This window comes from Hippocampus zosterae, chromosome 17 (genome assembly GCF_025434085.1).
Source record: "Hippocampus zosterae strain Florida chromosome 17, ASM2543408v3, whole genome shotgun sequence".
NCBI lineage: Eukaryota > Metazoa > Chordata > Actinopteri > Syngnathiformes > Syngnathidae > Hippocampus > Hippocampus zosterae.
In genome coordinates this window covers 8,005,195-8,023,599 of record NC_067467.1, presented here as the reverse complement: position 1 = coordinate 8,023,599, position 18,405 = coordinate 8,005,195, and the positions used below count along the sequence as shown (strand labels likewise).

Sequence of the window (18,405 nt, the reverse complement as noted above, 5' to 3'; positions counted from 1 at the left end):
GTAATGTGAACTACGCTAGATCAATATTTGCGCCCTCACAAACAAGTTCACTGAAGACATTAATGAGCTGAAAAAAGAAAAACTTTGAAAGCAAATACTGCACGGAAACAATTCATTTGAAGAGAATTAAATCCATTCCGGGGCGATTTTGGTCATTTGGTTTGCAAAAGACTCCATCTCGCGCAAGCCACCAATACACCCGCCTTGTACACAATATCCTTCTTTTCTTCCTGGATAAGGCCGTGCAAGCAAATACAGTAAGTGTTTTTATGCATTGGGCTTGTCAGATGGAAACCCTAAACGCATTGATCCAGCGCGCCATTGCACACCGTGCGATCTAATTGATTGAATGCGGCGTCTAAATGCCGGCCACCCTGCTTCTGACAGCGTGCAGGTTAATGGCCAGACAACTTGGACTATGCCTTTCCCCAAACTGTCAAGTGGTAATTGGACAATAGTTTCTTTTAATAGGTCTGCCACACATAACGATGTTAAGGAATAACTACTGGAGCATGATCAAGCAAAGCGGATACGGACGACAGAGCACAAAGCCATAGATAGACGCGCATTTGTCATCATGATGCCTAATTGACGTTATAATATCTCTTTGTTGCAGGTTTCTCCTCCATTCGGCTGAAAGTGACCCAAAGGGGAAGAATGTTGGCCAAACACGAAAATGAGACCTTTGATGGTGAAAATCCTCACAAGTACACCGTTTCCAATTGTAAATGAACGCGACTCCATCCATGACGAGGCGACGGCTGAACGGACTCGCTCTGGTCCCGAAAAGAAGATCGCTCCAGCTGAACTGAAACCGTAGCGACGTTACCTTCTCTTTTTGGGATTTTTTTGGGTTCCCTAGACATGACTCGAAGGGAGGCAGGGATAGCGAGCAGCGCGCTGCTTTGGTCGGCAGCCATTGTTTATTTGACCCACGTGGGTCAAGTCAGCGGAGACTGCTGGTTAATCGAGGGCGAAAAGGGCTTTGTGTGGCTCGCGATCTGTAGCCAAAATCAACCACCGTACGAGGCAATCCCGCAGCACATCAACAGCACCATTGTGGACCTTCGTATGAATGAAAACAAGATTAAAAGTATTCAGTACTCTGCCCTCAGTCGCTTTGCCAACCTGACCTACCTGAACCTGACAAAGAATGAAATCTCTTACATTGAGGACGGGGCCTTTTCGGCTCAATTTAACTTGCAAGTTCTTCAAATGGGCTTCAACAAGTTGCGCAACTTAACAGAGGGGATCCTCAGGGGTCTTGGAAAGCTGCAGTACCTCTACCTCCAGGCGAACCTGATTGAGACTGTGACACCCAATGCCTTTTGGGAATGTCCCAACATTGAGAACATCGACTTGTCCATGAACCGCATCCAGCAGTTGGATGGCTCCACCTTCACCAGTCTGACTAAGCTGACCACCTGTGAGCTGTACACAAATCCGTTCAACTGCTCCTGTGAACTGCTGGGTTTTGTCAAGTGGCTCTCGATTTTCCCCAACAGGACAAATGAGCGGATGGTCTGCGACTCCCCGAGCGGAGTGTCCGGTTACAGTCTTCTAAGTCAGAACCCGAACAATCCCACCTATAAAAATGCCCTTCACATGCTCACCACCGTGTGCACCGACGACTACGTCACACCATTTTTTCCATTGCCAATGGAGCCCACAACACCCCCGCCGGACTTCAGCCTTTGTGGGCTCGAGGACTGTCCATCGGGGACCGAGCCAGAGGACATCATTACCAACAACATCAGTACAACCAACAACGAAGTGGAAGCAAACCCACTGATGAAGCTGAAGCAAGTGTCCAATACGGGCGCCACCGTCACGGTTCAGATCCCTTATCCTTACAAAAAGATGTACATCCTGGTTCTGTACAACAACAGCTTTTTTACCGACATTCAAAACCTGAAAGAATTCAAGGAGGATGTTGAGCTGAAGAACCTCAAACCTCACACCAACTACACATACTGCGTTGTTTCCATTCGGAACTCCCTGAGACACAACCACACCTGTCTGACGATAACCACCGGACCCTGGAAGGGGAAGTCGAGGGATGCCGGCAGCGCGACTACCACTCACTACATCGTGACCATTTTGGCCTGCCTCTTTAGCATGGTCATCTTTCTCGGGATGGTTTATTACGGCTTGCGGCGGAAGCGCCAACAAGACGAAAAGCACAAAAAGGCGGGGAGCCTGAAGAAAAACATAATGGAATTGAAATATGGACAAGAACTGGAGGGTGGGACTGTTTCCCGCATGTCCCAGAAACAGCTGCTGACTGGGGAGAACATGGCCCGTATGCCCTACCTACCGCCTGCCAGTGAAATGGATCAGTACAAATTTCAAGAAATCAGTGAGACTCCCAAAATCATGAAGGGCAGTTACATGGAGGTGCGAAGTCTGGACCACCACGAGCGCAGGGAGTGCGACATGGGAATGGCAGCGAATAGCAAAGGCTCCGTGGCTGAGATTTCTACCATCGCGAAGGAGGTTGATAAAGTCAACCAGATCATTAACAACTGCATTGATGCTCTCAAGACAGACTCGACTTCTTATCAGGGGGTAAGATCTGGAGCCGTTTCTAATGCCGAGCCTCAGCTTGTGCTCATATCCGAGCAGCCGCAGAACAAATCGGGCCTCCTGGCGCCTCCGTACAAGGACAGCTACCACCATTCCCTGCAGAGACATCGGTCCTCGGACGCCTCGCCCAAAAGGCCCAGCACAGCCTCAGGAATGCGAAGCCCCCGGCCTTACCGTACCGAATCTAGGTACATTGAGAAAACCTCCCCCACAGGGGACACCATCCTCACAGTGACACCCGCCGCCGCCATCCTGAGGGCCGAGGCCGAGAAGATCCGTCAGTACGGCGACCACCGCCACTCCTATCCTGACACTCAGATCGAGGAGCTGGAGGGACCCGACGGCATCAAGTCGCCCATGCTGGAGCCTTTCTCGCACCCCCGCTCCAGAGACTTGGCTTATTCACAGCTGCCAGCTCAGTACCACAACCTGAGCTACTCTTCCAGTCCAGAGTATTACTGCAAACCTTCGCACAGCATCTGGGAGCGATTCAAACTCCACCGGAAACGCCACAAAGATGACGAATACATGGCGGCGGGCCACGCGCTCCGTAAGAAGGTGCAGTTTGCCAAGGATGAGGACCTGCATGATATTTTGGACTATTGGAAAGGTGTGTCTGCCCAGCATAAATCGTAACCTCGTTAGGTTTTTGTTTGTTTTTACATGGACCGCACCTTGCAGAACCTCACCGGACTTTCGATCAATGGATTCTATCACGCTCAAAATCACACAAGTATCTCATTCTCTTTTGACTGCGAGTGGGGAGGGGGCCATTGTTTATAATATTTGTCACATTGTGTAAAGAATTCATGGAGTGGGAAATTTTTAATCTATTAGTGAGAAAATATACTGCAAAATAATATTATGTATGTTCCATTGGATTATCAGTTTTTGGGTATCGCATGGCCAAGTCCTGTGAAAGTGGATTTGCTGTTGTGTAATATGAAACTACTCTATGGAACGATGTTCACTGAAACCTCAATATTTTGTTGATCTGGACTCTTTTTTTTAATGCTGCATATATTTAGTTTATATATTACATAAACTATGTACAGATTTGGACATTTTTATCTCGACACTTTTTTTTGCAGGGGACTCATTGGAGTGATCAGGATAAAAGTCGTACAGGCGCAGTAAGGAAAATTAATTACATACAGAAGGAACTTTGTTCATTTTTTCTTGTTTCCTTTCAGCCACTTTAAAGTATTTGTACAAGATATTTTGTTTCTATCAGTCTCAAGACATTTCATGTATGAAGTTGTCATTCATTAGGCATTTCTAATTTTATGACCAAAGGAGAAAAAAATTGTTTACAATATTCCTGCACGGTCTGGGAAGTGTACGAGCATCCCCCCTCCCCCCCCAAAAAAATATATTTTCAATCAGTTGCTCCCAGAAATCATATTGAGATTGTGGGGGGAGGTGGGTTGCGGGGGATCCAATAACTGCGTACGTGTTTGGAAGATGAAATGATCATATTTCAAGAGGAAGCGGAAGGACTGCAAAAGCATTTTCCTTGCTACACCGAGCCTGATGGATGAATGTAACATAAAAACTCTGACGTGTCGATGGCAGCTTTTATGTCTATTTTACCGAAAGTATTTATTCATGGCAATGAACAAGTGTTTTGTTTTCCTTGCTTCCAATGTACTATAATGCTCCGGCGTGATAAATCCAGGGGAAGGGAGGGGGGTAACTTTGTTGGGCCTTGTTGCTCGCTGAGAGGGTTAGTCTACATTTGATTAAGCTGCAAGGCTGTTACGTCTTTTTGTATATTGCGAACATTACTTACCAGATGAACGATGATCAACACGCTAGAGTTAACACTTGAGAATGTGAAGGAAAGAAAAAAAAAAGACTCTCTGACTTACTGGCTGTGAATTTGTATATTATGAATTTTTGGCAGTAAATTTGAAGACTTAACACGTCAAAAGGATGTTTACAGAGCTCGTATCCAGGAGGGCTCATTGGCGCGGGATTCGTTGTATATTTATGAATGAGCAATACATAAATGAATGTCAGCTTGGTGACACCATCGTTTAGTTCAGCTTCATATCACTCCTCAGCTACACAAAAGAATTTGGGTGATGCGCATCATGACCACTCAACGTTTGTCAACAACTGGGTCATTTTGGACAGTCTTGTTTTTTTTTTTTTTCTAAAGTTGCTGTCTTTATAAATTAATTAAAATGACTCCCCATCTGTAAGGATGTGAAATTTAACTTTTAAATCAAGTCTTACATGTTTGTGAGAGTGCATATATTTTGAGAGAAAATCAACACTTTGGAATGAATGACCAGGGGGGATGAATAATTTAAGCGCACGCAAGTGTAGGCACCAGGAAAGCAATCAATGGTTGAATCAATGTTCTGTTTGTATGTGCTTTAGCCATTTGTGCGTAATGAATTATCCATGAGCCCTACATGGTTCCGACCCGTAAACACCTGGTGATGCGTTAGCCTGACTTAATATTTCAAACGCCTTAAGAATTTTTGAGATATCTTGTGTACAAGTGTATATTTCCTTTGTTTCATTTCAAGCAATGATACTGTTTGATGATGTTTTTTTTGTCTTTTTTTTAATGACTAAAAAAAGCATTTCAGTACATATTGAGAGCAACAGGAGACTATTAGTTCATTTAGCTACTTAGCAATGTGTTTTTTTTTCTACTGCATATTGTAGCACTTGTGTATTATAAAGAGTTTGAAGTGGTGACAAAAAAAACCTTTAGAGAGAAACAGTTGTTCAAGTGCATCAAAAACAAACAAGAGCACAATAATGTGTTGGTTTTTTTTCTTTTTTTTTTCTTAATACTATGTAATCTGCTTTCAGACAAAGTACTGTGAAATAAAGTTAAAGGTGCACAGTAAGGGTGAGCATCATGACTTGGAGTCCGCATGGCAACGAGTTACATTACATTTAGGTGCAGCGGGACGGGCTGGAACTTTTTCTTTTGCTTTTTGCCAACACACGTTTTCAAAAGAGTGACCCACATTTATAGCGTTGAGATGCGTAAGAGTATTTGCCGCTAAGCTAATGATGTTAGCTAACACTAATATGTGCCGCCCCCCCCCAAAAAAACTAATAGAATGCAGCTCTGCTTACCTTTTTGCTTTGACGGGACAGCAGTGGCATCGCACGGATGGGGAATGTGGGTGTTGCGGAATGTTGGTATTTCAAATAGCGCCCACAAGTGGCCTTCATCTCTCGCTTGAAAGTTGCTCTGGATCTTCACCCAAGCCACCAGATCATGTCATGGGTGGAGAAACTAGGAGTGAAAACAAGTGGGGAGGTACTATGTAAATGTCACAGGCACATTATCAGAAATAAGAAACTAGATACCAATTATCATTAAAAATTTTCTTTAGCAATTCTTACAAAAAAAAAGTAATTTATTCATACTTTATGCATTCATACTTCAATGTATGATTGTTTGCAGGAGCCTGCAAAAACTGCCAAACCAATTTAACGAAGGAATGCGGAAAATGTGGTGTATAAAACTGCAGCTCTGTGAAACACGTGCAGTGTATATTACAAGGTTCTGTTTATGTCTGGAAGGCATTGTGTAAGAAATTCATCTTCAAAAAAAGGTTTACTTGTCAACCCTCAGCTTGCTGGAAGCACATAAATAAAAATCCACAGTAGGTTGTTGCTCATTAGCCGAGTCAAGAAAAGTTCCTCCTTTTTTTTTTTGCCAGCGTCACTTGAAAGGCCGCACACCTCTTGATTTATGTTACTGCTTTCTTTCTACATTCCCCGACAGCGCAAATTACTTTATCTATTTCCCCCCAATGACACATAGACGCTGGAGGCTAAATGCAGTCACAACACACCTGCCACACACTATGCAGTGCTACGCTTGCTGGCAAATGTTCATTGCATCTCATCTCCTAAAATACAACGAGTTCCCCCTCCGCGACTAGAGCAATAAGCATGTTGCTTCATTTTTGCATGACTCACTTTGTAGCTCATTTACAATATGTATATATGTCAACATTAAACACACACAGATGGGGGGGATTTTTTTTTTGGTTTGTTTGTCGGGACGTGATTCTGATGATACCGGCTTCCCAAAGGTGTCATCAACCTTTTTGAAAGTGAGAGTTTGCCTTTGGCTACTGATTAGCGCAAAGGGCTATCAGTTTGTGTCTGGGGATAAAAAAACAAACAAACGAACAAAAAAAAAACCCTTCTAATATGTGTTGTTAATAATTGATATTCATTTTTAGACATCGTTTGAATGATGTCGCATGTGTGATGTTACATATTTCAATGCTTAAATGAAACATCCACTAACCCAACATCAAATGGTTTGAAGCAAACAAAATAGCTCAAAAGTTGAGAAAGTTGCTCAACGCGAAATGTACATTAAGTGTTTCAACTCATTTTGTACATTTTTTTTCAAACATAATACACTCAATCAAAATTCATATCATTCAAAATACATATAAGCACATCTTATATCTGCCATCTAGTGTTGATTGGCGATATTGCACTTTTGATCGCCAGCCAGCCCCGACAAATTCAGTTTGGTACCCGCGGGTTGTCATATTTTATTTTATTTTTTTTTCATATATTGGATTTTTCCTGGGATTGTTACCCCCATTTTGTCTGTTTTTTTGTGGAATACATATTTTTTTCAGAATTTGGGTGTGGTTGAAAAAAATAATAACTAAAAATAATTTTGGGAGGGGAAAATTAATAACGCTGCCCCAAAATTCAATACAGACGAACGAGTATGTATATGTCATGATCATTTTTGTTTCTGGCATTTCAAAAACATTTACATCGCTTCTATATCTGTTTGCGCCCATTTATTCACACGCAAAACTTTTTTGAAAGACTGCAGTCCACTGTTCACAGTAACGTATCCCGGGGGGAGTTGTACTCTATGTTGATTCGGAACAAACACATAAAAAAAATCTACAATAGGAGGGAATAATGAGAAGAAAAGGTCATCTTTTCCTCCCTACCTGCAATAGTTTGTGATTTTTCTCCACCCACAAAAAGAAGGCACGGTAAGGAGACGAAGCGTCACGTCGAGGTGACACAGCAGCCGAGAGCCACCCATTAACTAAAAGTGCACTCTCTACGCTGCGCAGAAATTGGCAGAGTTATTGTTTAGTCACAGCTACAACGGTGATGCCAAGAGTGTCTAAACCCCCGGCCAGAAGGAAAGAAAAATCTGCAAACAAAAGCTTCCTTGATGGAGCTCATTTTCACTCCCAAAAAAACGCTACCGTGAGGTTTCTCAATTTCACGCTTTTGATTGATTTGGAGAAAGTTAAAAAAAAACAAAAAAAACAGATGACAGGTCATATGGATGTCAACATTTCTAATGAGTGTGATGACTTCCAGCTGTCCAACAATCTGCTCATCAAAGTTCCGGGGCCCGTTTCGTTGAACCACAGCAAGAACTCTATTGATTTGGACTTACATTTGCTAATGGTGGTTCGCGGGAGTTGAAGGTCATATTGGTGTTCGATGCGTTTTGTTTTTTTTTCCCACCCACTCAGCTATTTGAACCAGGTTATCAAGCTAACTGGGTGTGAGGTCTGCAGAATTGATTTTAAAATAGTGCTACTGGTCTCTAAATCGCTAAATGGTTTGGGTCCTGAATACATGAAAGCAAAATGAGTATAAAGCCAGTCAGGGCTCCGAGGTCTGCAGGCAATCCAAAAGTTCAAAGTAAACATGGTGAAGCAGCATTTAGTTGTTATGCTGCACGGAAATGGAATAAGCTGCCAGAAAAACTGAAGTCAGTTTCACGGATGAACGCTTTTCAATGCGGCATGCAGGAGGACACCTACGCACACTCAAAAGTCTAAATAACAAATAGATCCCTGCCTGACACAGGATAGGCCCCGCTCTGACTTTTCCAACCACCATTTGAACAAATTTGAAGGGCATTGGCGCTCGAGTTTGAAATGATACCAATTTTCCGCACATTAGCCTGCGATTTCCCTGCACGTTGTCTTGTTTTCTCTTGCACGCGAATCCGAGCCCACAAAAATCTGACTATGCCATGACTCCTTTCAAAAGCCGAGACGATTTCAGCCGAACATTTTATCTCCTGACGGCAATCAGCCAGGAGGAAAGGAAAGAGCAATTCAGCCTTGGCGAGCGGCGCTTAACAAATCGACACGTTGTGGAAAGTTTTTTCAAGTTTTTTGAGTCGAGCTCTGAATTAGGGGGACCACCATGGCCTGTGCCCCACCAACATGCATCTGGTATCTGACAGCAACGCCGATTGTACATGAAACATGATTCATGTGTCCCTCTCTGCTGGCTTCATCACGACATGAGTGATGTGCTCACTACAGTTGGCATGTCTTTTAAGATGAAGCATTACGAAAGTATCCATCACGCTACCGGGGGGGGGGGGGGGGGGGGGGGGGGGTGTTGAAACATATAAACATCTCCATGTCGGCGGCCTGAAAGACTTCGCTCTCATTCGAAGAGATTTACACTGATGGATGGTTGCGATGAGCACAAACAGCCCGGCGGACCTGCTCATTAAATGCGCTTCGGCGATTTGGCTCCATGCTCCTCAGAAACTAGTCAGGAGCTCCGGTCGACACCAAAGAAGGAGAAGTGCTGAGCGTGAAGCATGTCAAGGCAAGAGACACCTGATTGGCTCATTTGGGGGAATGAAAGCCTGCTGAGGAGAATCAAAGAGAGAAAATGTGCCCACGCAGGTCCATGTGACTTTTGTTCCTCGGTGATAATAAGGCAGCCTCGCCTCTTGCCTCATATTGGAGAGCCCAAACAAGAGCGTTTCCCCATTCTGCTGAGATAAAGAGCTTTTAGCCTTTAATTATTCACCCCCACCCAACACACACACACACACCTTCCTTTTATGAATTTGCTTAACATTCAGAGACGAGGGGTGCTCTTGAACGCGGTGACAAAAGGGCAGTCCATTTCCTGTCGGCACATTTAAAATAGCATCTCATTATTGGACTCTGCTTATTAATAGTGAGAGCTCAAGTCTTTTGCAAAGACGTAGGCTGAAAGCATTCCGCAGCCGTATGCTGATTGCTTTTGTTTTCTGCAAGAATTGGACTTGTTTGGAATGAAAGCTGACGAGACTGGGAAATGAATTGAAAATTGATAAGTGATTTCCAACCAGGATGGTATCGCACTTTAGGAACAATCAGAGATGGTGCTGGGAATTATCCAACTTCACCGAATTGTTCCAGAAATTATTATTTAATGATTATCGACACAGGAGATACGAATGACTTGACTTTTTCAAGATACAAGCCATCTCTTGACTGATTTTTTGTTTTGTTTTTTGCTGACTTGAGATATAAGCATTGGATGTTGCCAGGGTACTCAATGCTAACCAATTCACAACGCTTTGGCAAATGACGAATGAGTCTTCAAAAAGAGCCTCTAAGCTGATTATTGCCACTCTCACTTGAAGTTGACTGTCAAACTAAACGTCAAACAAAGAGGTGATACAGTTTTGCTATGTGTCTAAAACATATAGATCTATAAAAGAAAAGTAAGAACACGCGTGACAATATTTTCGGCGTCGTCGATTTAAATGATTCAAAAATAAATAAATAAAATCAGCAATCCCCCCCCCCCCCCCCGCCCCGCTTCAGGCTAATTTTTAACAGTAGTATTCCATTGATCGTCTCTATCACCCAAAATATTAAGGATAATTATTCACAGCAGTTTTAAAATAATTGCTACAAGGGTGGGAAAAAAATATGACCTTGTCACTGTTGAAATGTGTGCAACTTGAGTGTTTTTCAACGACTGCAAAATGCCATTATTTAACCACAAACATACAGTCCGCCCACACGGGTGTTTTCACTTCTTTGGAGCCATTATACCTGAGGACAGCGTGGGCTGGAATGCGCCACACTTGATTCACAAGCTACCCTTTTTAGTTGTGTATCGTTAGCCACACCGGGGGTGTTTGTTCTTATTATCCCATCGCGAATGCAACTGCGGATCACAACAACTGTTCTGAAGCTCGACAGCACAGGTGCCAAAGTCAAGGCCCGGGGGTCATTTTATGTGGCCCGCGAAAGCAAATCATGTGTGTCAACTTCCATGATCCTCGCTAAAATCTGTATCAAAATGTCAATTTTTCAAGTGTAATGAATAATGTTGAAATTGTTCAATATTCATTTATTTTTTAAAAAGGGAAGACATAACTCCAAAGTGACCTACGACAAAAAAGAAAAAAAGATGACATTGCAGAGGGTGACTTGTGACGGCGCGATAAAAAATCACGGCATAGTTTCACACAAAAAAAATACAAATAAATAAAATGTAATCAAGACGACACTTAAATCGCTCCAATTGGCACCAATTAAAAAATGCCGAGAGTCTATTTGCGAGACATCTGAATACTTTGGTAAAGCAGTTTCTCTTTTGAGAGAACAATTGGTGCACGGAGAAGGAAGGAAGCGCACTAACGCTGTTCACTCAATGAAAGCGTTCATCAGACGGTAATAGCAACAAGTGTACAGGAAGAAGGGAGCTAATGAACGTGAAGAGAACATCTGCACAGCCGGGTGAAACGATGCACAACATGAATTCGGGATGACTCACGAGCACAGGAAAATAGTCACATTAATCTGTTGGAGGTTAGTCCCAGCAAGTGCTGGGCAGGAGGAACAGGTGGGCATTTTTTTGTGCCTCTCACAAACTAATCAATGTTTATTTAATTCATAGTCATAGAAAATATTTTAAAAGACATTTGTACGTAGAAATACGTTACACTTCGCTATAATGTCAAACTAATGGAGATGTCCCAATCCAATGTGAATTTACTCTCCAGCCACCGTGCCCTGTAGTGGGCGGTGCCTGTGGCCCCAAAATTTAGCTTTGAAATGCCTCTGCAGCTCATTTAGGAAAAAGAGGCACAGAGTGAGATGCGGAAACGTTTTGCTTTCGAGCGGAGTAACTAAATTTACAGTTTTTGTACAAAACTTTGCAATAACCTTTGATCAAAGTAAATATGACGGTCTCATTGTCAGTATGAATCGCTGAAAACATGACTTGATGAAACTTTTTTTTTTCAGATGCGAGGCATTTTATCAATACATAGAGGTCATTAGTCAGATTCACATCTTGGCTGATGTCATGATTATGATGACCTGTACTTGACTGTGTGGCATGCAATGTGGCAGGATATTTTTAATGAGTCCTACCCTAAATAGTACTGGCTAATACGTTTTAACGGTAGGGTTGATACGATCTTTAGAATTTAATAAAATGTGGACTTGGCACCAGTTTTCCCTGGCAAGGAAGATACAGCCTTCTCGCATTCATAAGATTTGCATGCTAGGTGTAAGGAACCTGCTTTTTTAAATTATTTTTTTATTTAAAGACTAAGTGCAGACCGTATGTGAACCTCACAGGGCAACAGGACTCCCGCTGCATCGAGATGGCATGGATCAGACCAAAGGAAGAATCCATTCGTATGCATTGGAGGACTATGCATTGTGACTCGACATCCCTGTTGTTCATTTCATATCGCGAGCACACGTCTCGGTATCAAGGATCTTCCAAAAAAGAGCTTGTAGGTGACTGCGCATTCATTGAGGAATGAAGAAAAAATAAATAAATAAATGCAGATGCATCAGTGCCCGACAAAAATAATAAGACCATGTCGAAACTGCGAGCAAACTCACCAGGCTGAGAGATTAATGCTCATGTCATTGGCTTTACAATTAGAACCAAATATAAAACCAAATATAAATTAAAAGAAAAAAAACCTAAAACAGCCATTGCTATCACAATAGTGCTGGTGTATTGATTTAATGATTTTTTTTTTATCATAATTGCTCATGACAAGCTTTTTCGATCACCTCACTTGTACAGTACCTCACTGCAAACTGCATTTTATCTCCTACTAACATGCGTGGGATTTCAAGGCCACATTTCCAGAGTTTTTAAAAGACCAACACATGAATTATGAGAGGAAAAAAAAGTTCATAACTGCAGTGAGTCGTGCTGAAATGTTATTTCCTTCCCACTTTATGTAAATGGAATATCACATGCACAGAGAACACAGCACCAAATTAATGACAGAGAAAAAAAGCCATTAAATGCAGAAAACTAACATGAAGGGCATGTTTATGTCTGACTCTTGGCCTTTTTCGTAGTTAAAAACTTAAAAAGGTTTTGTCTGTGGACTTTTACAAAAGGTCACACGGGTGACTTGTCTTGTTTCATGCACATTGTTGCTTTTCATTCTCAACAAAATCCTCATTGGCAAAGCTCACCCACCAACGCCGGAATTTATATTTTACATTACCCCGGTCGTGACACGCTCGTCGGAATGTTTTGTGTCTGCTGGCGCGTTAATTGTATCACCTGGCAAGTTAGCGGGCACGCTCAAGACGCTATTTGCCTCCATTAATTTTTAAACATGTTTGGGAAATTGGAAAGGTCTAATTTCATGCCCCGCTGGACTCGCAGTTTTATAGGTAGCAAACAATCACACAGGGGAGACCTGAGGGAATCATTAGTATGGTTGCATCTTCTGTTGTTTACTTAAAGTCCTGATGGAGCACTGGAACGACGCCAGGCATTTGCTATGCTTGTGTAACAGTCGCACAAAAGCTTTTTGGATCTGATCTGGACAATATTTATATGTGCCAAGAAAAGTCTCTAAAGATTAAGTAAAATTGAACCAAATCAAAACTACCGGTATTAACGTAATCGTATTGATGTGGGTCCAACAAGTGGAAACAATTGCTGCTTGTGTCTTACCTATTAGCGCCATCAAAGGCGGGTCCTCCAATAATCATTAAGCTTAATTGGACGCTACCAGTGTCGCCATTAACAAACAAAAGGACGGATAAAGCTGAAAAGATAGCCATTTGTTGTCGGTTGCGCCATTGGCAGTTAGCTAGGTAGCATGCTAGTTAGCCACTGGCATGGGAAATAAACTAGGACTTGATTTTTAGTTTGACCGTTTTTACTGTTTTGTTTTATTGTTTATTGTTGTAAATACTGTATATCACTTTGTTTACAGCGGTGGTTGTTTTAAAGTGCTCTATAAATTACAAATGAGTTGAGGTTACCATCCATTTATTTTCTATACTGATTATTTCATTCATGGTCAAAGAGAACCGGAACTAACACGAAAAAGAAGTCAAACTCCACAAGGTTGACATCACAGCCATATATCTGAGGAGAACCGTGACATTTGACCGTGTTCTGTGTTTCATCCGGTAAAATAATGACCCTGTCGTAATGAATCATGTGGCTTCGGTGCTCTCTGCTGAACGCACAACTACCCAGAGCAGAGCCTAATTTGCACGCTTGTCAGAGTCTTCTCAACCTTTCCGCGCTGATGGCTTTGGAGACACCAAAGAGCAGTTTCCTCAAATGGACACAAGAATATAAATGATCTTTTAATAATGGTCATTCTGGGAAAAGAAGAAAGTGTGTCGCCAGAATGAGTCAAGTACTTGCGCACCCAAGTATTGACCCTTTTTGACCGGTAGAGCCACTGCGTTTCTTCCTCGTATGCAAGTAAACCAAACGTTTGTGTTGCTTTATGTAACAAATCACATTTCCTTGTGGAATCACCTTTAATTTACCAACATTAGCGGAACACATTACCCCAGAAACCTCATCGCTTAAATAAAGTACAGTCCTTTGCTGCCAGTTTTTTTTTTAGCCCTAAATAATGTTGCGCCCAGGGTGTGTATTGCCCTGAAATAAACCAAACTCCAAGGCGTGCGAGAAGCAGTCAACAATGTTAATCATGCACAAAAGGTTGCACATCAGACAACCCCGGCACGCGCGCGTGTGTCACGCATTTGCAGCCATTGTAGCATTTGCCACAGGGAAAACGATTCCCAACATATTTGATGTCTTTTGAATTACACGAGTCATTTCAAGGCTGCCAATATGATGTTGACAACGAGAACATTCACAAGACATTTTCACTCGTCGCTCTTACGGCATCACACAGCTGGCCCACTTTTTCATTTTGGATCCATGACATTTTCATCTCCCGCCCCTCCCACCCCGCCTCATGAAAACCGGTTATATTAGATCGCCCAAAGCGCAGCGGTGTTAATTCATGCTGAAACTCTGTTCTAAAATCCCTATTTGAACTCTGATGCACCCGCTGACAGCTATCTCACCTCTACCGGTGTTCACGCAACCAAACAACCAGCCACGGGTGCCCGGAGCCCGTTTGGGTCATGTGCTCACTCATCGAGCAGAAAACACCTGCTCTCCTCACCGCGGAAACATTTTAAAGAAACAGAGCCTAGATTTTATGTGAGGCTTGATGGGGGCTGCCGTCCTCCCGGTGGGACGTTCCCACAATGCCACACCAGACATGCGTCTCGGAGGTTTCCTGATCAGATGCCCAAGCCACCTCCTCTGACTAAAGACAATGGTAAACAGTTCGCAACTAAATCTCTCTCTCTCAGCTAGCTTTCATCATCTACTACGCTGCGGTGGACCTTGCACAAACTTTTCCCATTAATCTGTCATCGTCGTCGTCGTACACCTCCAGGGTTGGCCCCCTTCTGAGTGTCGGGGTTTGTTTGTGGCGCCGCCGTGGACATCCCTGTGTCTCCTTAAGGCTCAGCTACTGGATGCTTCCTTCCAGAGAGATTATCGTCACGGCGGACTCCTCTCGACAATTTCACAGCTGAGCTCAGTTGAACTGAGAACTGAACAAATCAGTTCTGGCTGAATTTAAAATACGATAGGTTAAAGGAAAAGTCACATTACGCCGCATATAGTGATGTTATGTCAGCCAGCACTACTGATTGCGAGAGCGGATTTAGATTTACACGGCAACAGACGGTGTCTAAAATGTGATTGGACAATATAATCTAGAGAAATGCTTAGAAATGAAGGGAATAGATGGAACGGGAATGAACAGTTGGCTATGCATCTTGTATTTCTTCTCTTCTTTGTATTTTCTAACATTCTGGATGCTTTGTGGCCCACTGCTGCCTCTCACAGGTGCGTTTTGGTACTACACATCTGCTCTGGGGAGAAGACTCCAATTCTGGGTAGAGATGTCTATCATAACCTTCTCTCTCTTCAGATGAAATCTCCATAGTATCTCTTATCTACAAAAACCCGATGTGACAATCCAAGTTTGGCGCATGAAGACGGTCAGCCCACTGTACAAAAAGGTCTCATTCTAAATCTCGTCCTCTTCATTAACATCGGAGAGACTCTCCCCTCTCTACGAAGCCGTGCCAGCGGCTTCGCTAAACGCTCTGCGATGAGCCCGTTTACTGGGACGCCTCCGTCTTCACTCAGCAGGCTACTTTAAAGAGTGAGGGCCCCTCTGTGTGTGTGTGTGTGTTAAGTTTATAGGCCAATAGCTCTATTAGCTGAACTGTCAGTGGCCATATTTCAGCCTGCGTTCCCACCCCTCCGCTGCCGGTGACGCTATAAAGCGCCGACTGAATGATGCGCTCGGGTTTCTGCCTTCTCATTTTGATTGTGAATTTCCACGTAAATCAAAGCGTTTGGTGAATAATGCTCGGGCTGGCAGCTTCAAAGGAAACGAGAAAGCTTCCGTCCCGTGTGAGCTCATGCGCAAACAAGATGCTGCCGGACGTTTTTGTCGCTCTATGGCGTTTTACACCGGAGGCTGCGGATTTCAAACATTTCCACGGGCTGAAAATCTGCAGATGTTAGCTGGAGAGCGAGCGGTGGAGCGACTGGCGGTCCCAAGGCTCCAAAGCATTAATACAAAGCAGGCAGTACCGTTTTTTTTCCACTCTGGTAAATAGATCCCAGTTTGATTAGTGCACACACAAGTCGGACTGTGACACATTTGCTTTGTTCATTCCCCCCCCCCCCCCCAACTAATAACTTGAATGCAAAAGGATTGATTCGGTGTGATTAAACTTTCAGCGCTTCCCGTCGAGTCTTTCCAACCACCACCACTCAAACCACAGCATCTGCGCAACTAATTTCACCTGTTTGCTATCGATATCGATCGGTTCTGGAGAGTCCCCAAAGCTGCCGAGCCTGTGGAACTCGCCACTTAAAGACATTGTTCACCCAGATGCCAATTACCGTCGGATGGAAAGAGCTACTCTGTCTTAATGAAAGCAGAAAGGCTCAGGAGTTGAACAGCTTGTTGCGAGAAGAAAAAAAAAAGCACTGTGCCAGGGAGAGGGAGACTTTGTGCGCCGTCACACGTAGCTCCTGCAGGGGAAGGAATTAAGCCGGATGAAAGCATGCAAACTGTGAGGAATATATATCTCGATTTTCTTTTTCTTTATGTTTTTTGTGTTTGGACATGTGACATGAGCAAGCTGAGCCCATTTGGCACTATGATGTCATTTTCAGTCAACAGCAAGTGGGAAAAATGACCACCATCTGAGATGGATGAAACCGGGTGGATTTTGCTGCTGAAACAAACTCTTTTGCTTTCACAAAGGCGACACGATATTATCGTAATCACAATTGCGATTTTAGACTAGTGTGGCCGTATTGAACATATTATTGTGAAGAATATTTTTGAATTCACTTCCCCTTTAAGGGATTACATATGTAATTATTTGTTACTATCATCCATTTTCCCATGCACTTCATCCTCACAAGGGTCGTGGAGGGTGCTGGAGCCTATCCCATCCGTCTTCGGGCAGTAGGCGGGGGACACCCTGAACCGATTGCCAGCCAATTGCAGGGCACACAGAAACGAACAACCATCCGCGCACATTCTCACACCGGGGGACAATTTTGAGTGTTCAATCAACCTCCCATGTGGGAGGAAACCAGAGTACCTGGGGAGAACATGCAAACTCCACACGGGTAGGCCGGAGCCGGGATCGAACCCATGACCTCTGCACTGTGAGGTTGACGCACTAGCCACTGGACCAGCAGGCCGCCCTCTTTGTCACTATTAGTGATTTAAAAAAAATGTTTATATATATATATATATATATATATATATATATATATATATATATATATATATATATATATAAAGGGCGGCCCGGTAGTCCAGTGGTTAGCACGTCGGCTTCACAGTGCAGAGGTACCGGGTTCGATTCCAGCTCCAGCCTCCCTGTGTGGAGTTTGCATGTTCTCCCCGGGCCTGCGTGGGTTTTCTCCGGGTGCTCCGGTTTCCTCCCACATTCCAAAAACATGCATGGCAGGCTGATTGAACACTCTAAATTGTCCCTAGGTGTGAGTGTGAGCGTGGATGGTTGTTCGTCTCTGTGTGCCCTGCGATTGGCTGGCAACCAATTCAGGGTGTCCCCCGCCTACTGCCCGAAGACAGCTGGGATAGGCTCCAGCACCCCCCGCGACCCTAGTGAGGATCAAGCGGCTCGGAAGATGAATGAATGAATGAATATATATATAAAGACACTTTTTTATTCTTTTTTATTTGTACCAGCCATGGCTTGATATTGGAGCTTCCCGTCATCTGCACCAAAGGCAGCAGGGCAGCAACATGCACCACTGCCACCGCAAAGTCATCCTAAATAAGTAATAAATCAAATTTGCATCGGCGGAGCAGTTCAAAGACACAAGCTTCATGCATGTCAGAATTTTGACTCGATTCATTTATTCTTTTCACACAAATTTTATATGACAAATAAATTCCACTACACTGCGCATAAAATGAACGTTGTGTTTCTGCCAATGCCATGCACGCGATTTATTTTTAATGTTAAAAAAAAAAAAGCCAGGATTTGCCAGGAAAATCCACAAACTCTACCTTCAAAGAGAACTCACTCATTACATGGAATTAAATAATAAATGACAAACGAATCATGTTTCTGGATACATGCTACACCTCATTAAAGCCCCAGTTTCTGGTATATCTCATACATTATTTAT

The 18,405-nt window shown here is 43.3% G+C and overlaps 1 protein-coding gene across 2 annotated transcripts in view; it reads left to right on the top strand.

The window, feature by feature from the left end:
* elfn1a (extracellular leucine-rich repeat and fibronectin type III domain containing 1a) overlaps positions 1-5,456 on the top strand; it is a 67,847-nt gene extending 62,391 nt beyond the window's left edge. For both annotated transcript variants that reach the window (XM_052048990.1, XM_052048991.1), the window contains exon 3: positions 617-5,456. In XM_052048990.1, the coding sequence (XP_051904950.1) occupies positions 865-3,222 (2,358 nt within the window). In that variant the 5' untranslated portion in view covers positions 617-864 and the 3' untranslated portion in view covers positions 3,223-5,456. The remainder of the gene's footprint in view (positions 1-616) is intronic.
* The last annotated feature ends 12,949 nt before the right edge of the window (positions 5,457-18,405 follow it).